This window comes from Mus caroli, unplaced genomic scaffold (assembly GCF_978045245.1).
Source record: "Mus caroli unplaced genomic scaffold, Mus_caroli_1 scaffold_1, whole genome shotgun sequence".
NCBI lineage: Eukaryota > Metazoa > Chordata > Mammalia > Rodentia > Muridae > Mus > Mus caroli.
The window spans coordinates 126,184,793-126,201,843 of record NW_028227256.1 but is presented as its reverse complement, the minus strand read 5'-3'; the positions used below and the strand labels follow the sequence as shown (position 1 = coordinate 126,201,843).

The window sequence follows — 17,051 nt, the reverse complement described above, 5'->3', positions numbered from 1 at the left end:
ATGATTGTAGGACTCTTGGCATATTAAGAAACCTTCTAAGGACCTGGGGAAACAGTGAAGAATACAATGTGGGCTACACTAAATTTAAAATGTCTACAGATTATTCAAACAGTAACATAGGCATCTGGGTCAGAGTTCCAAATCTATAAAGCATTGGTACAACATGGGCAAAGCATGTCCAGAGTCATAAATATTACTAAAAACGAAAGAATAGCACACCATTGGGTACATAAGCTCAAGAGTCTATTGTATAGCATGGTGACTACAGTTAGTAATTGCCATGCTTGAAAATGGCTAAAGGTAATATATTAGGGATTCTCACCATAAAAGCAGATGAGGCAGATGCTTATTACTTTAAGTAACTCATCCCACAATATGATCACATATCAAAATATTGCACTGTACACCAGGTAAATGAATTTTCCTCTTAATAAAGAAGTAAAAGGAGAATTGAAAAAGAAAAAAAAAACATAAAGTGATTCAGCCACGCATTCCACATCGAGGTTCTGTTATTAGAAGAAGCATCAAAATGTGGTAGCTTTTATACATTTTATCTTGATGTAGTAATCAATTTCTTTTCAACAGAATCCAAGAAATGGTCCAGAAGATATGAGGATCCACTTAAGTCTGCCTGAGCCCATGGGGATCTGAAAGGTGAGTCTTCCCTCGAGAGAAGTATGTAATGAGGAATTAAAACTCAAGCATGGGAAAATGCCTGAGGAGAATTTGGAAGAAATACTAAAACTTTCTTGCAGAAAGGTGGGCCAAATAAAGGGAGGCTTTTGCCCCAACCCACTTGCTGGACATTCACATATTTTAAAAGACTTAAGAAATAAATTTGGGAGCAATGGCTTTGTCTCAAAAACTCTGCTGCCAAGAAGAATCTCATTCTCTTTTGGCTTGGCACTCAGACAAATCCAGTCTAGCTGACAAAAGTAATTCAAGTGAGATATTTAACTAAAGATTGTCAATGCTCTAGGCTTAGCATGTTTTTTTCTGACTCTGAAAAGGAAAATTTGACTGTTCGTTAATGAAGTGCAGGTGTGTGTGAATAAAGGCAACGAAGAAGAAGCTGTCCAAAAGTCAAAAGAAGTGCCTCTAACTAACCCTAAGAACATAGGCAGGAGCTTACATTTATTTATTCAAAAAATATCTATTGAGTTCGGATTCCTTTTTTTCCTAGAAAATGTATGAACTGCTAGGAAGTCTAATGTGGTCCCTGAAAGTATGCTTGCTCTCAAGATTTATTCAAGGTGAAAAAAAAAAGTATTTTAAAAAATGGAGGATGAAATGGAATAAGAAATAATTGGGGTTATAAAAGAAAAAAAGACAGTAAATGTGGAAGAAAAGGAAGAGATGCTGTTGGGTCTCCACCTTCCTTCACACCTACATTATGTTCACCTATAGTGATTAATTGCTGATTGGTCTTATTTATTTCAGAACATAGACATAAAGTCCAAAGGCTGATACCTTTAGAGAATAATGCCTATATGAGAATTTGTGTTAGTGCCTTATTGGGACAGTGAGACATCACTGAAAAATCTCAACTCATATCCAGTTCTAGCCCTTGGTAATCTCCCTCTTCCATGATACTACAAGTTTTCATTTAATAACACGTGACATAGAATTATCAATGTATGTGGGCTAGTTTTGAATATATATTTCATTTCTAAGAGGACAAACACCCAATTTTCTTCTTTACAGGAACCATATGTTCCCATATGTCCACAAGCATGTCTAGTTATCTATAAGCCATTTCTTTTTCCCATGAACAATGTATTCAGTGTAAAGTGTCACCCTCAGCTATCCTGAAGCTTGTTTAGTTCAGTCCTGCTCTGGCTTAAATCATGTGAAGTATATCTTGAACTACATAAATTGGGAAATATATAATGTCAAGAAGTGCCTGATAATTTACTTAATGATTAAAATCGGGGCTCTTCAGTAGTTTTGCTAATCATAGTAATTTAATAAACATGCCTATATCACACATAAGTTTGTTATACTTGATTTAGAAAGTCACTGAGCTTGGATTTTTAAAAAGCAATCAAACACATCCAATAAAAATCAACCTTAATTTACACTTCCAGTGACCAAGTTGCCTCTAAATATTTAATAATCCTTTTCTCTGCGCAAAATGATTCACATTTTGGAGAAAATATTAAAGCTATATTCATTTATATCTTTTATCTATTTTTATTTGTCAATCTATAATCTATCAACCTCAACCATTCAATTAAACAATCAATCATGTAGTCAATGTTTGCCTATATAATAAAGTAAGACACGCATACACACAACACAACACACACACACACACACTGCTGTGAGTTAGCAAAGGCTATTTCATTCAGAGTCCATTTTCTTCCTTAGCACAAACAACATAAAATGCTACCACCCTGTTTAAATAGCCTGTTTTGCCTCTTGGGTGACAGTGAAGGGCAGTGCATAGTCTTATCCCTATACCACCTCATTCTCTATTTCAAAGGAGCATATTGATTGAAAGTCTAGTCTCCAAAGACAAGCAAAGGACATTCCTAGTCTTTGGCAAGATTGGAGAAGATCATTTTCAATCTTACCTTAAGAAATAGATCTGTCTGCTCAGAACTAATATTATTTGTATCTCAAAATGTTCCTGGATAGCCAAATATGTTTGCCAATAGGACTTGACCACTTTTAAGAGTCTCCTTAGCATATGGACATTTTAATATTCTTACACAGAGCTGAGCATAAGGAGATTCATCATCTGCTTTCAAAGCTCAAGCATACTATCAAAAATAAAGTATTAACTCCAACTTCAGAATAATGCAGAAAGCCTTCTTTCTCGGTGCCTATAAAATTCCCTTATTCCCTTAATTCTCCTCACAACAGTTTAAAGGCCATGTCAATATAGAAGCATCTTCACTCAGTCCCTACCCACAATGACAACAATCCAAAAAATTACCTTCAGGGATTCTAAAATGCCTTTGACCATGTGGTGTTTGCAATGATCACAAGACTTGTCAATACCAAAGTATAATCATTATATTGCTTTCCTAATAAAATGATGAGAAATTACTGGAGAGATACCTTAAAAACAGTTGTGCTTATGACATAGACTAAAGTAAAGCTGGCCCATGACATAATGTTTTGGAAGAAATCAAATCAATATCATCAGCTTAAAAATTGTTTTAAAGGGGCAGGAGAGATGGCTTTGATACAAGCCTGACAACTTTTATTTGATCCCCAGAACCCAAGCAATGTAAAGAGAGAATTGATTCCCTGGAATGTCCTCTGACTCTGACTTACACCTAAGCACATGGCAAGCATATGCATGAGCACACACATAAATAAATAAATAAGTGAATTAATTTAAAATATGTTTTAAAGAAATGTCAGTCGGGCGTTGTGGCACACACCTTTCATCCCAGCACTAGGGAGGCAGAGGCAGGCGGATTTCTGAGTTCCAGACCAGCCTGGTCTACAAAGTGAGTTCCAGAACAGACAGGGCTATACAGAGAAACCCTGTCTTGAAAAATCAAAAAAAAAAAAAAAAAAAAAAAGAAGTTCTGGGATTTTTCTTAAAAGACAAAGTTAGAAAAATTTCAATCCTATTGACTTAATTTGACAAGTTGCTATTGCCGTTTTACAATAGAAACTCAAATGTTTTGCATTTAGTTTGGGTCTAGAAGAAATTTATACTGCACTGCTTTTATCAAGGGTTACACATGAACGATAGCAGAAATGAAAGCATTTTATAAGGGAGGTTCACTTGTACTACAGAGCAAAATAAGACCTTTGATAACTTCTGCAGAGTAAGTGGGTCACTATTTCTTGCCTTCCATGTGGCTGTGATGTATTAGAGAAGAGCTTCCCTGGCTGTCCTCAGCTCTGCACAAGAAGACATGTTTGCACCCTCAGACATCCCTTCCCTCAGAGCTGAGGGCTTTTAAAGTGCTTATTGTTTCTCCATGAACCCAAGTATTAATTCAGGATTGTGCCTTGGCCTAAGATAGCACCCTCATGTTTTCATGCTTTATACATGGTTCTCAATCTGGAGTGAACATCTCTTTGTTTACTCTTCTATTGTATAATATTTATTCCTCAGTACTAAAACACTCTCTTTGCAAGGTTTTCCTAATTGTAATCTCCATGGCTAATCTAGATTGCTTTCTGTTGCTGTGATTTAAAAACAAAACAAAACAAAACAAAACAAAACAAAACAAAACAAAACAAAACAAAACAAAACAAAACAAAACCACTCTGGACAAACGCAACTTGGAAAGTATTTAGTGGGCGTATCCAGGTCACAATCTATTGATGAGGGAAAGAAGTCAGGGCACAGGGCAGCAACTCAAGCAGGAAGTGGAGCAAAAGGCATGGAGATGCTGCTCTCTAGCCAACAACCTACTTCCTAGAGAGAGTGCTGTCCCATGTGGCTGACCCTTCTATGTCAATCTTCAATCAACACACTCTCCAACAGTTAACCTCCAACAGGTTAACCTGATCAAGGCCAGTCATCAATTGAAGTTGGCAACCTCTTCCCAGGAGAGTCTAGGATGTGTCAAGTTGAGAATAAAGGACACTATCCACTAGACAAGTTTCCATTAATAAAGCTGGAAATGTGACTGAAGAAACTTCAGATATAGCAGATTTATTAAAAAGGTCATTATGCTTCATAAAAGAAACCTTGGGAAGATGAAATTGCAATAGAAGACACAAAGTCAAAGCAGAAAAAAATAGGTGGGCCATATTTACTCAAGTGTTTGTCTATGAAGCTCCTTGAACTAAGTGAAAGGTAAGAAAAGAGGAGGTGGAACAGAAACATCCTCAACATTGCAAGGATAGCCTGGCGCTTTTAAACTACATGTTGTGTGTTCCAAGTTTAGAAGAGTTATGGCAGTGATTTCTTTTTTCTCATGAAACTCAAAGCATGTAAGTTGTCAATTTTCATGATTGTAATCAGAGAAGAGAAAAGCCATTACTATTTGTAGGCAGCATTATCCCAAAAGGTGATCATTTAAGGTCAGAACTGTAGATGCTTCTAGAACTCTGAGATTAGTCACAAAGTGGTATCTAGCAGGAATAGCTTTATATAATAAAAGTCATATTTTACCATAACTAGAAAGTTTGAATCCCATCTTCTTAAACAAATCTCACAGGAGTGGGGTATGGATACTTGGGAAAGTCCAGGAATTCCCCAGTCTCAAGTCCATTTCACCAGCAGAGGATTAGAGGATTCTCTTAGCATCAACTCTCCACATAGCTGGCAGAAGCCACAGGTTCATCTAGAGCACAAGACTTGTCCTCCAATCTTGTTTATTCAGTCAATAAATTTCCATAAATTTGTGCAAGTTTCCTCATATATCTTATCATTGCCGCAAACTTCACAAACTGGCTCATGGTAGGGAATGTGCTCTCTAACAGAGAGCTGAGGCTAAAGAACAAGCTTGTCTTTTCTTTCTCTTGAGTGACCCCCCCTCTTTAGGTATTAACATTTGTCAATAAAATAGAGGATTATTAATATTTGAGAGAGATATGTCTGTAGAAATATATACACTCACAAAATGCAATAAAACATAGGATATCAAGGAGTAGAGAAAGCTAACTAAAACTAAGGATATCTGAACAAGCCTTATGGAAATCCAGTATGCATGAGAATGTATAAAGTAATTTGAACAGAAGTACAAAGTTGGGTGGACAATGCTGCTCCCAGAAGATACAGTTATTAAGTGAAAATCACAGAGGTAGTCACAGCCTATCTCCCTATGAGTGACAAGTCAGGGAGACCCCGGAGGTACCCAAAGCAATAAAAGCTATTGCCAAGGCTCTTGGTTGCTTACAGTAACTTGATAGCAAGATACAACTGTTGCATGCACCACTTATTTTGGCTAAAGAATACAAGAGGCTAACATAGACTGACCCAGAAGCTCTCCCTGCTCCTGAGCTTTCATAATATCAGAAGGGATAGTGCAGCCTACTGAAGGAGAGAAATATATATATATATATATATATATATATATATATATATATATAATCAGTGTTCTCATGGAGTGCTAGATCTTACATCCTATAATGCCAACCTTCCTAGCAAGCTATAACAGCTGGTGCAGTAATGGCATTCTGATTACCATTTGGATGATAACCAACCACTTTTTGAATGACTGTTCCACAGGAGGTATTTTATACCTGACACTATAAATCTGGCCAAAAGCTCATGAGTGGGGAGATTACAGGCCCTAGTAGGAAACTGTTGTTGTTGTTGTTTTGCTTAATGATCATGGTTTGCAAACTATCTATAAATACTTGGTCATAGAAGTTTGCTATGTAACTGGTAGGAATTAATGCAGAGATTTATAGCTAGTCAAAGTACCAAGTATAAGTAACTGAATGCTTAACTATGTATGAGTCATCTATATTAGCCTTCAGTTATCCAAGTCTCCAGAGAATACAGCAGAAGAGTGGACAGAAAGAATATAAGAGCTGAAAGATGAGTAGAGGAACAGAGCTGTAAAGTGCATACTTCTGAGAACATTCGGATTGTTAGACACTTCAACAGTAACTATGGTTACCCACATTGGACCTGTACAAGATGAATGTAGTCAAAGTTCCAATACAAATAGTGGAGAAGACACTAAGTCCCCACCCTTAACCAGGAGCTATCAATAGTTGGTGTTTTCTAAGTGAAACAAAAGAAAAAAATCACTCTCCTTTGGCCACTGGTAGTTAGTTTCATACCTATGTGCATGTGGGAAGCACTAGTTGAACTTAGGGCATGGTTATCCTAAAAGCAGGACAAGAGGTTGGGAGAGTGATGGAGTAGAGGAGAAGTTGAAGGAAGATCTTAGTGGATGGATATGATAGAAATAAAATGTATACAAATTTCAAAGAATAAAGGAATAGTTCTTTCCAAGGTAAGAAAAGTACTACAAGTGGTACTAGGGTGGGCTCTCCTGGTCAGCAGTACCCTCTCCAGGAACTGGCTACCTACCTTCCTTGGTCCTTGATGCAACGGTTGCTGGTAGGCTCTGGGCACAGTACACCTCCCGGGTCTGGATCCCACCACCGCAGATTGGTCCTGTCTCATGCCAAAGTGGATCGTGTTGCTCCAGAAGAAGAGAGGCTTGGCATTCCTTCCATTCAGAGGTTCTCCAGGAATACCTGTTCAGTTTGGTTTGTTTAAAAGAAGAAGAGGCCATGAGGAAAGTATACAGTTCTAAAGAAAGCAGGCAATGTCATCAAATGTGTAGCGAAATCTTTTTCTCTTGGTGGAGAAAGATGCATCCTGGCTTTGCATTAGTAAATTCCTGTTATTTCCTACAGAAAGGCATAGATGTAGCAATAGACAGCACTTGGTGACCAGACCAAAGGAAGGAAAATAAGGCAAGCAATGGATATGTCTCAGTGTACAGTGGAGGAGAGAGTGGAATTAGAGGAAGAATCTGGAAGCACAATAAGGTTCATAAATGGCAGCAGAAATTGTCACTGAGAGCTACTAGACAGACTTTCAGATAACTGCATGCAAGTTAGCTTTCCTTTTCAATTAGGAGAGCAATGCACACTCTTGCAGACACTTAGTCCTCTTTCAAATGGACTCTAACATCTCAATCACAGTGTAAAAAGCATTCTCTTCTCATTTAACACCTTGACACTGGGATAAAGCAATTAAGATGAATTCATTAAAATCTGTGTTACATGTTTATTAAAATGTGTTAACACTGTGTATGTCACAATGTTCAGTCAACAAATATTTTTTCAACATAAGTGGCATGAAGTTATTTAAACTGACTTAGAGATGAGTTCTCCCAGACTTATAATTAATTGTTTAAGAAACATTTTAAACAAGACAAAACTAAAGTAATAAAATACAATAGAGCTTATGTACAACTTACAGAAAACAAAACTGTCAAAATTCACACCTGAATTTACATCCTCAGACATACTTCCCTTGTATGGGTTATTAGACAGCTCTGCCAGCCCAAATCATTAATATAAACTACCACATTCTCATGCATTCCCACAGACTCATCACCTTTCTAGAATGACAAAGAAACACTGAGAACACTCACAGATGTGAGGAAAGATTTCTCAACTATGTGATTGCTTATAACAAAGTAAAATGTAATAATTATCACATGTCAGTACGACCATGTTTTTTTCCCAGAAGTGAGAGTGAAATTGAAAATCAAGCACCAAATATGAAAATATCTAAAAATCTTTATAATGATAAAACCCCTGGAAGTGAATGCCATCATTCTCAAAGGCTTGAATGCATAGAAGCATTTGCCTTTAAGACCTTGTCTTGAAAACAAGGTGAGTAGGAATGAAGGAAAATATCTGATATCAATCTCTGACCTCTACATGCATGCATACAAACAAATGCACTCACATACACTCAAATTTACATGTACACATAGATACCACACAAGACACCATATACAAACATCTGTAGTGTGCACACACCAGGGTAGTGATTTGTGATAAAGAAGGAATTTGGTGTCTCAAGATCAAGTCATCTTCATTGCAGGCAAACACAAACATGATTCTTCTCATTTATGGACAACAGAAAGACTGAGAGAAAGCCAGGTCTCCCTGAATCATAAAGCAGAACTCCTTCAAAGGAATAGCTATAAAGCCACCCATTCCCAACTTCTTACCTATTCTGTCTGGGTGCATAAGTAAAGGACTTGGCTCTGAGCTATGGGACATAGGTCACTTTCTTCTATGGCAAAGTGCAGTGAGCCGTTGGTGGCTGACTATAGTACTGGATGGTTACTCAACTCTTCTCCTTCAGGCACTCTTCTTTCTTGTCTGTCTGTCTGTCTGTCTGTTGGGTCTGTCTGTCTAATAAGGGGCTAGCTACAGCAGCCGACTTGCAGCTAGTAAGACAGGCAAATAAGAAGTTTAGTTTACATGGTGGTATATACCATGCCTACTTAAGAATCACACCACCCTGATCTAAATAGCCCTGCTACTTATTAGTCCCTCAACTTGTAAACTTGATCTCTATTTCCCCATTTATAAGATGCAGATAATCACACCAAACACTGAACTTGGCATACAGTTAAAGTTAATATTCCTTCTATTCTTTTCTCCACTTCATCGTTACTTTGTGTGTGTATGTGTGTGTTTGTGTACGTATACATATGTCTACATATTCTTTTTTTTAACTTGAGACAGGGGCAAGTATTCCAGACTTGTTTTGAACTCATTGTTATGTAGACAAAGATAACCTGGAACTTCTGATTCCTCTAACTCAACCACTAGAATACGCCATAGGTCTCTAACATCACACCTGTTTTATGCAGTGGTGGCGACTGCACCTAGGGCTTCCCACATAATAGTCAAGCATTTTATCACTGATCTAAATCCCTATTTCTCCTGTCTTCTTATATCCTTCTCTGTGTATTTGTCCATTGCTGACTCACCACTCACACACACACACACACACACACACACACACACACACACACACACATGCACACAAGCACACACATTTATTCATGAGGATTTCATAGGTTTCCTCAAAAGTCATATATTAGGTCTTATGTATCACTGTACCCTACATGCTCCAACATCATGCTGCCAGACAAGATGTGCCCTCTGAGTCAATACAGCCCTAACTGTTGTGGGAGTATCCAATCACTCTCTGATTGGAATTGAAGTCTACTTCCCAGGAGGGAATTCATGGCTGGCACTATAAATCTGGTTACCAATGCATGGCTCAGGTGTTCATGGGTTAGTTAAAACAACCTACTGTTTTATTAAATGTTCATGTTGTCAAACTGCCTTATAAATGTTTGTTTTTATACCTATAGATTTGTGTTGCTGGTGAGAGAAGCTTATTTTAAAATGGACAGAAGTTAATGCAGAGACTAGTCAAAACTGTCAGAATAAGAGACTGACTATTTGGCCACAGATGAGATATCTATATCAACCACTTTAACCCTACAACTCAAGAAAAGATGGAGAATATATGTCAGAAAAGATGTTAGAGCCAGAGTCTGGTGAGGATTGTTTTCCTTAGGTATGACATAGCTGTTGTACTCATAGTTAAAATTCTACCAAAGATCAGGAGTGGTGAGAGAGCTGTGTTGGGAAGGCCTAAAGGGCATTGGAAGGGAAGTATGAGGTTGATAGAGTCAAGATTCATTGTACACATATTTAAAATTATCGAAGAAAAATGTTACCTTTTTCTTTTTTTGTTGGTTATTTTATTTTTGTTGAAATTTTTATTAGGTATTTATTTCATTTACATTTCCAATGCTATCCCAAAAGTCCCCCCCACCCTCCCCCACCAACTCCTCCACCCACCCACTCCCACTTCTTGGCCCTGGCATTCCTCTGTACTGAGGCATATAAAGTTTGCACGATCAATGGACCTCTCTTTCCACTGATGGCCACTAGGCCACCTTCTGATACATATGCAGCTAGAGACACGAGCTCTGGGGGGTACAGGTTAGTTCATATTGTTGTTCCACCTATAGGTTTGCAGATCCCTTTAGTTCCTTGAGTGCTTTCTCTAGGTCCTCCATTGGGGGCCCTGTGATCCATCCAATAGCTGACTGTGAGCATCTACTTCTGTGTTTGGTAGGCCCTGGCATAGTCTCAGGAGAGACAGCTATATCAAGGTCCTTTCAGCAAAGTCTTGCTAGTGTATGCAATGGTGTCAGCATTTGGAGGCTGATTATGGGATGGATCTCTGGGTATAGCAGTCTCTAGATGATTTTGTCTCTGTAACTCCTTCCATGGGGGTTTTGTTTCGAATTCTAAGAAGGGGCAAAGTATCCACACTTTGGTCTTCGTTCTTCTTGAGTTTCATGTGTTTAGCAAATTGTATCTTATTATATCTTGGATATTCTAAGCTAATGGGCTAATATCCACTTATCAGTGAGTACTTATGTGAGTTCTTTTGTGATTGGGTTAACTCACTCAGGATGATGCCCTCCAGGTCCATCCATTTGCCTAGGAATTTCATAAATTCATTCTTTTTAATAGATGAGTAGTACTCCATTGTGTAAATGTACCACATTTTCTGTATCCATTCCTCTGTTGAGGGCCATCTGGGTTCTTTCCAGCTTCTGGCTATTATAAATAAGGCTGCTATGAACATAGTGGAGCATGTGTCCTTCTTACCTGTTGGAACATCTTCTGGATATATGCCCAGGAGAGGTATTGCGGGATCCTCCAGTAGTACTATGTCCAATTTTCTGAGGAACCACCAGACTGATTTCCAGAGTGGTTGTACAAGCTTGCAATTCCACTAACAATGGAGGAGTGTTCCTCTTTCTCCACATCCTCGTCAGCATCTGTTGGCACCTGAATTTTTGATCTTAGTCATTCTGACTGGTGTGAGGTGGAATCTCAGGGTTGTTTTGATTTACATTTCCCTGATGATTAAGGATGCTGAACATTTTTTCAGGTACTTCTCAGCCATTCGGTATTCTTCAGGTGAGAATTCTTTGTTTAGCTCTGAGCCCCATTTTTAATGGGGTTATTTGATTTTCTGGAGTCCACCTTCTTGAGTTCTTATATATATTGGATATTAGTCCCCTATCTGATTTAGGATAGGTAAAGATCCTTTCCCAATCTGTTGGTGGCCTTTTGTCTTATTGATGGTGTCTTTTGCTTTACAGAAGCTTTGCAATGTTATGAGGTCCCATTTGTTGATTCTCGATCTTACAGCACAAGACATTGCTGTTCTATTCAGGAATTTTTCCCCTGTGTCCATATCTTAGAGGCTTTCCCCCACTTTCTCAGTGTCTCTGGTTTTATGTGGAGTTCCTTAATCCACTTAGATTTGACCTTAGTACAAGCAGATAGGAATGGATCAATTCACATTCTTCTACATGATAACTGCCAGTTGTACCAGCACCATTTGTTGACTATGCTGTGGTTCTTTTCCACTGGATGGTTTTAGCTCCCTTGTCAAAGATCAAATGACCATAGGTGTGTGGGTTCATTTCTGGGTCTTCAATTCTATTCCATTGGTCTACTTGTCTGTCGCTATACCAGTTTTTATCACAATTGCTCTGTAGTACAGTTTTAGGTCAGACATGGTGATTCCACCAGAGGTTCTTTTATTGTTGAGAAGAGTTTTTGCTATCCTAGGTTTTTTGTTATTCCAGATGAATTTGGAGATTGCCCTTTCTAATTTGTTGAAGAATTGAGTTGGAATATTGATGGGGATTGCATTGAATCTGTAGATTGCTTTTGGCAAGATAGACATTTTTACTATATCGATCCTGCCAATCCATGAGCATGGGAGATCTTTCCATCTTCTGAGATCTTCTTTAATTTCTTTCTTCAGAGACTTGAAGTTCTTATCATACAGATCTTTCACTTCCTTAGTTAGAGTCACGCCAAGGTATTTTATATTATTTGTGACTATTGAGAAGGGTGTTGTTTCCCTAATTTCTTTCTTAGCCTATTTATCCTTTGTGTAGAGAAAGGCCATTGACTTGTTTGAGTTAATTTTATATCCAGCTATTTCACCAAAGCTGTTTATCAGGTTTAGGAGTTCTCTGGTGGAATTTTAGGGTCCCTTATATATACTATCATATCATCTGCAAAAAGTGATATTTTTGACTTCTTCCTATCCAATTTGTATCCCTTTGATCTCCTTTTGTTGTGGAATTGCTCTGGCTAGGACTTCAAGTATAATGTTGAATAGGTAGGGAGAAAGTGGGCAGCCTTGTCTAGTCCCTGATTTTAGAGGGATTGCTTCCAGCTTCTCACCATTGACTTTGATGTTGGCTACTGGTTTGCTGTAGATTGCATTAATCATATTTAGGTATGGATATATGCCTAGGAAAAATATTGTGGGATCCTCCAGTAGTACTATGTCCAATTTTCTGAGGAACCGCCAGACTGATTTCCAGAGTGGTTGTACAAGCTTGAAATCCCACCAACAATGGAGGAGTGTTCCTCGTTCTCCACATCCTTGCGAGCATCTGCTGTGACCTGAATTTTTGATGTTAGCCATTCTGACGGGTGTGAGGTGGAATCTCAGGGTTGTTTTGATTTGCATTTTCCTGATGATTAATGATGTTGAACATTTTTTCAGGTGCTTCCCTGCCATTAGGTATTCCTCAGGTGAGAATTCTTTGTTCAGTTCTGAGCCCCATTTTTAAATGGGGTTATTGATTTTCTGGAGTCCACCTTCTTGAGTTCTTATATATATTGGATATAGTCCCCTATCTGATTTAGGATAGGTAAAGATCATTTCCCAATCTGTTGGTGGTCTTTTTGTTTTATTGATGATGTCTTTTGCCTTACAGAAGCTTTGCAGTTTCATGAGGTCCCATTTGTCAATTCTCGATCTTACAGCACAAGCCATTGCTGTTCTATTCAGGAATCTTTTCCCTGTGCCCATATCTTCAAGGCTTTTCCCCACTTTCTCCTCTATAAGTTTCAGTGTCTCTGGTTTTATGTGAAGTTCCTTGATCCACTTAGATTTGACCTTAGTAAAAGGAGATAGGAATGGATCGATTCACATTCTTTTACATGATAACAACCAGTTGTGCCAGCACCATTTGTTGAAAATGCTGTCTTTCTTCCACTGGATGGTTTTAGCTCCCTTGTCAAAGGCCAAGTGACAATAGGTGTGTGGGTTCATTTCTGGGTCTTCAATGCTATTCCATTGTTCTACTTGTCTGTCACTATACCAGTACCATGCAGTTTTTATCACAATTGCTCTGTAGTACAGCATTAGGTCAGGCATGGTGATTCCACCAGAGATTCTTTTATTGTTGAGAAGAGCTTTTGCTATCCTAGGTTTTTTGTGATTCCAGATGAATTTGCAGATTGCCTTTTCTAATTCGTTAAAGAATTGAGTAGAATTCTGGTGGGGATTGCAATGAATCTGTAGATTGCTTTTGGCAAGATAGCCATTTTTACTATATTGATCCTGCCAATCCATGAGCATGTGAGATCTTTCCATCTTATGAGATCTTCTTCAATTTCTTTTTCAGAGACTTGAAGCTCTCATCATACAGATCTTTCACTTCCTTAGTTAGAGTCACACCAAAGTATTTTATATTATTTGTGACTATTGAGAAGGGTGTTGTTTCCCTAATTTCTTTCTCAGCATGTTTATCCTTTGTGTACAGAAAGGCCATTGGCTTGTTTGAGATAATTTTATATCCAGCTACTTCATTGAAGCTGTTTATCAGACTTAGGAGTTCTCTGGTGGAACTTTTAGGGTCACTTATATATACTATCATATCATCTGCAAAAAGTGATATTTTGACTTCTTCCTTTCCAATTTGTATCCCCTTGAACTCCTTTTGTTTTCAAATTGCTCTGGCTTTACATTTCAAATGTTATCATCCTTCTGGGTTTCCCCTCTGCAAACTCCTCGTCCTATCCACCTCCCTGTGCTTCTATGGCTTCTTATGAAGGGGCTCTCCCATCCACTTACCCACTCCCACCTCACCACCCTACATCCCCCTACTCTGGGGCATTGAGCCTTTAGAGGACCAAGAGCCTTTCCTGTCAATGATGCCTGATAAGACCATCCTCTGCTACTTGTGCAGCTGGAGCCATGATTCCCTCCATGTATACTCCTTGGTTGGTGGTTTATTCCCTAGGAAGTCTAGGAGGTCTGGTTGGTTGATATTGTTGTTCTTCCTACAATGTTGGAAACCACTTCAGCTTCTTCAGTCTTTCCCCTACTTCCTTCATTGGGATCCCCATGCTCAGTCAGATAGTTGTCTGTGAGCATCCACATCTGTATTGGTCAAGCTCTGGCAGAGCCTCTCAGTGGACCACTATAACAGTCCTGTCAGCAAGCATTTATTGGCATCAGAAATAGTCTTGGGGTTTTGTGTCTGTAGATGGGATTGATCCCTAGATGGAACAGTCTCTGGATGGTCTTCCTTCATTTTAAATGTTTTTAAAATTTTAAAATATTCTAGATATTTTTAATTTGATATTCTCATTTCAGCATACTGGGTACCAAGAAGAGCATGGGTAAGAGTTTCAAAGCACTGAAAGTCAAACTAGGAAGGGGCTATCTTGTACAAACTGCATTTTAAATTAATTTACACATCCCTGTAATCATTAGTGATGGATAGATTTTAGAAGTCAGTGTGAAGGAAAATGGAAAGGAAAGTTTAGTGACTAAGAAGTGTACATAAAGAAATAAAATCTCCTGTTAACGGGGAAGGCCCAACTTCTGTTCCCTAGAAGTGACAAAAAAAAAATCTCTAAAGAAAAATGGGGCCTTTATCACCACCACAATTGTTTTCCATCCCTAAGAAAATATCAATGCAGCAAGAGGCAAAGAGAAAAGCATCACAGTAAAGAGCTTGTGCTCCTTTCTAAATGTGGGTCATTTCACACTTCGCTCATCTCTTTCACTTCCTGTTTTCCAAAAGCCTCAGCGATGTTTAGTCACAAATCACCCAGCAGCCATGAAAACACTGTGCCCTGAACCTCACCAACCTGAGAAAGCGTGTCTCTAGGATCTGACAGAATAAGAAATCAAAGGAGCACGCTCAGCTAAATGATACTCTTGCTTTCTCAGAAATGCTTGTGGAGATGGGCCTTGGCAAAGGCTGGCTCTCCAGCCTGCAATATTCTCTTTAATGACTGAGTCTGTGTCAAAGACCTGGCTTCTTTGCAAACCTCTGTCTCCAACTCTTGGGCCTTTCAACACATCCTCATTTTGCCCTCCAGCTCAGGAGAAGAATATGGAGTTTTAGAAACCAGAGACCTATGCCCTCTGGTAAAGCAACCCTCTGTAAGTGGTTTCCAGTGGCATGGATAAATACCAAAGGAAAGAAGTGAGTGAATTTCCATGCCACCTACTCTGGCATATGTATAGGATTAATTTGCCTTTTTCCTGACTGTCTGGCTGTAAAGAATAAAGAATAAATAGGTGCTCTGCTTGCCTGGTTAATCCAAGAACCAGTAAGTACTGGTACTGGTTGGAGGAATTGTATCTGTGACTAAAACACAAATATTCTCCATTGGTCCTTGTGATCCTGTCAGTAATGCCTGAACAATAGCATTTCTCACTATCAAGATAATCCTTCTAGTCACACAGAAACATGACTAGGATCCCTGTTAAGGAGTTGTTTTGTAATTACACTCTTGTAGCTTTACGGGGTTAAATTTCAGCACTTTGGATAGAGGAAAGAGAGTTAGAAGGTGAAGAAAATAAAAAAAAAATGAGGCAAAAGACTTTCTAGATCCATCCATTTCCTGCAAAATTCATTATGTTCTCATTTTTAATAGCTGACCAGTAGTCCACTGTGTAAATGAACCATATTTTCTGTACTCATTCTTTGGTTGAGGGACATCTGAGTTGTTTCCCACTTCTAGCTATTACAAATATGGCTGCTATGAACATGGTAAAACATGTGTCCTTGTTACAGTATGGTGGGGTATCTCTTGGGTATGTCCAAGAGTGGTATATCTGGGTCTTCTGGTAGAACTATTTTCAATTTTCTGAAGAACCATCAGATCCCACCAGCAATGGAGAAGTGTTCTTCTTTCTTCACACCCTCACCAGCATGTGCTGTCACTTGAGTTTTTGATCTTAGTCATTCTGATTAATGTAAGGTGGAATCTCAGGGTCATTTTAATTTGCATTTTCCTGATGACTAAGGACTTTGAACATTACTTTAAGTGCTTCTCAGCCATTTGAGATTTAGGCCACTCAAGATTCTTCTGTTGTGAATTTTCTGTTTAGCTCTATAGCCCATTTTGAAGTTGGATTATTTGGTGTCTTGGAGGTTAACTTCTTGTGTTCTTTATATATTTTGGATATTAGCCATCTATTGGATGGAGTGTTGGTGAAGATTTTTTCCTAATCTGTAAGTTTCTCATTTTCCCTATTTTGCCTTACAGAAGCTTTTTAGTTTCACGAGGTCCCACTTATCAATTGATGATCTTAGAGCCTGAGCCATTGGTGTTCTGTTCAGGAAATTTTCTCCTGTGCCAATGGGTTTGAGACTATTTCCCACTTTCTCTTCTAGTAGATTCAGTGTATCTGGTTTTATGTTGAAGTCCTTGATCCACTTGGACTTGAGCTTTGTGAAGGTGATAAGTAGGGATTTATTTTTACT

General features: G+C 38.5%; 1 protein-coding gene across 1 annotated transcript in view; it reads right to left on the bottom strand.

Moving 5' to 3' along the window:
* The window catches only part of Thsd7b (thrombospondin type 1 domain containing 7B), a 938,083-nt gene that overhangs the window by 573,324 nt on the left and 347,708 nt on the right, over positions 1-17,051 (bottom strand). Inside the window, exon 5 of the mRNA XM_085840847.1 lies at positions 6,968-7,137. Coding sequence (XP_085696973.1) covers positions 6,968-7,137 — 170 coding nt within the window. The remainder of the gene's footprint in view (positions 1-6,967; positions 7,138-17,051) is intronic.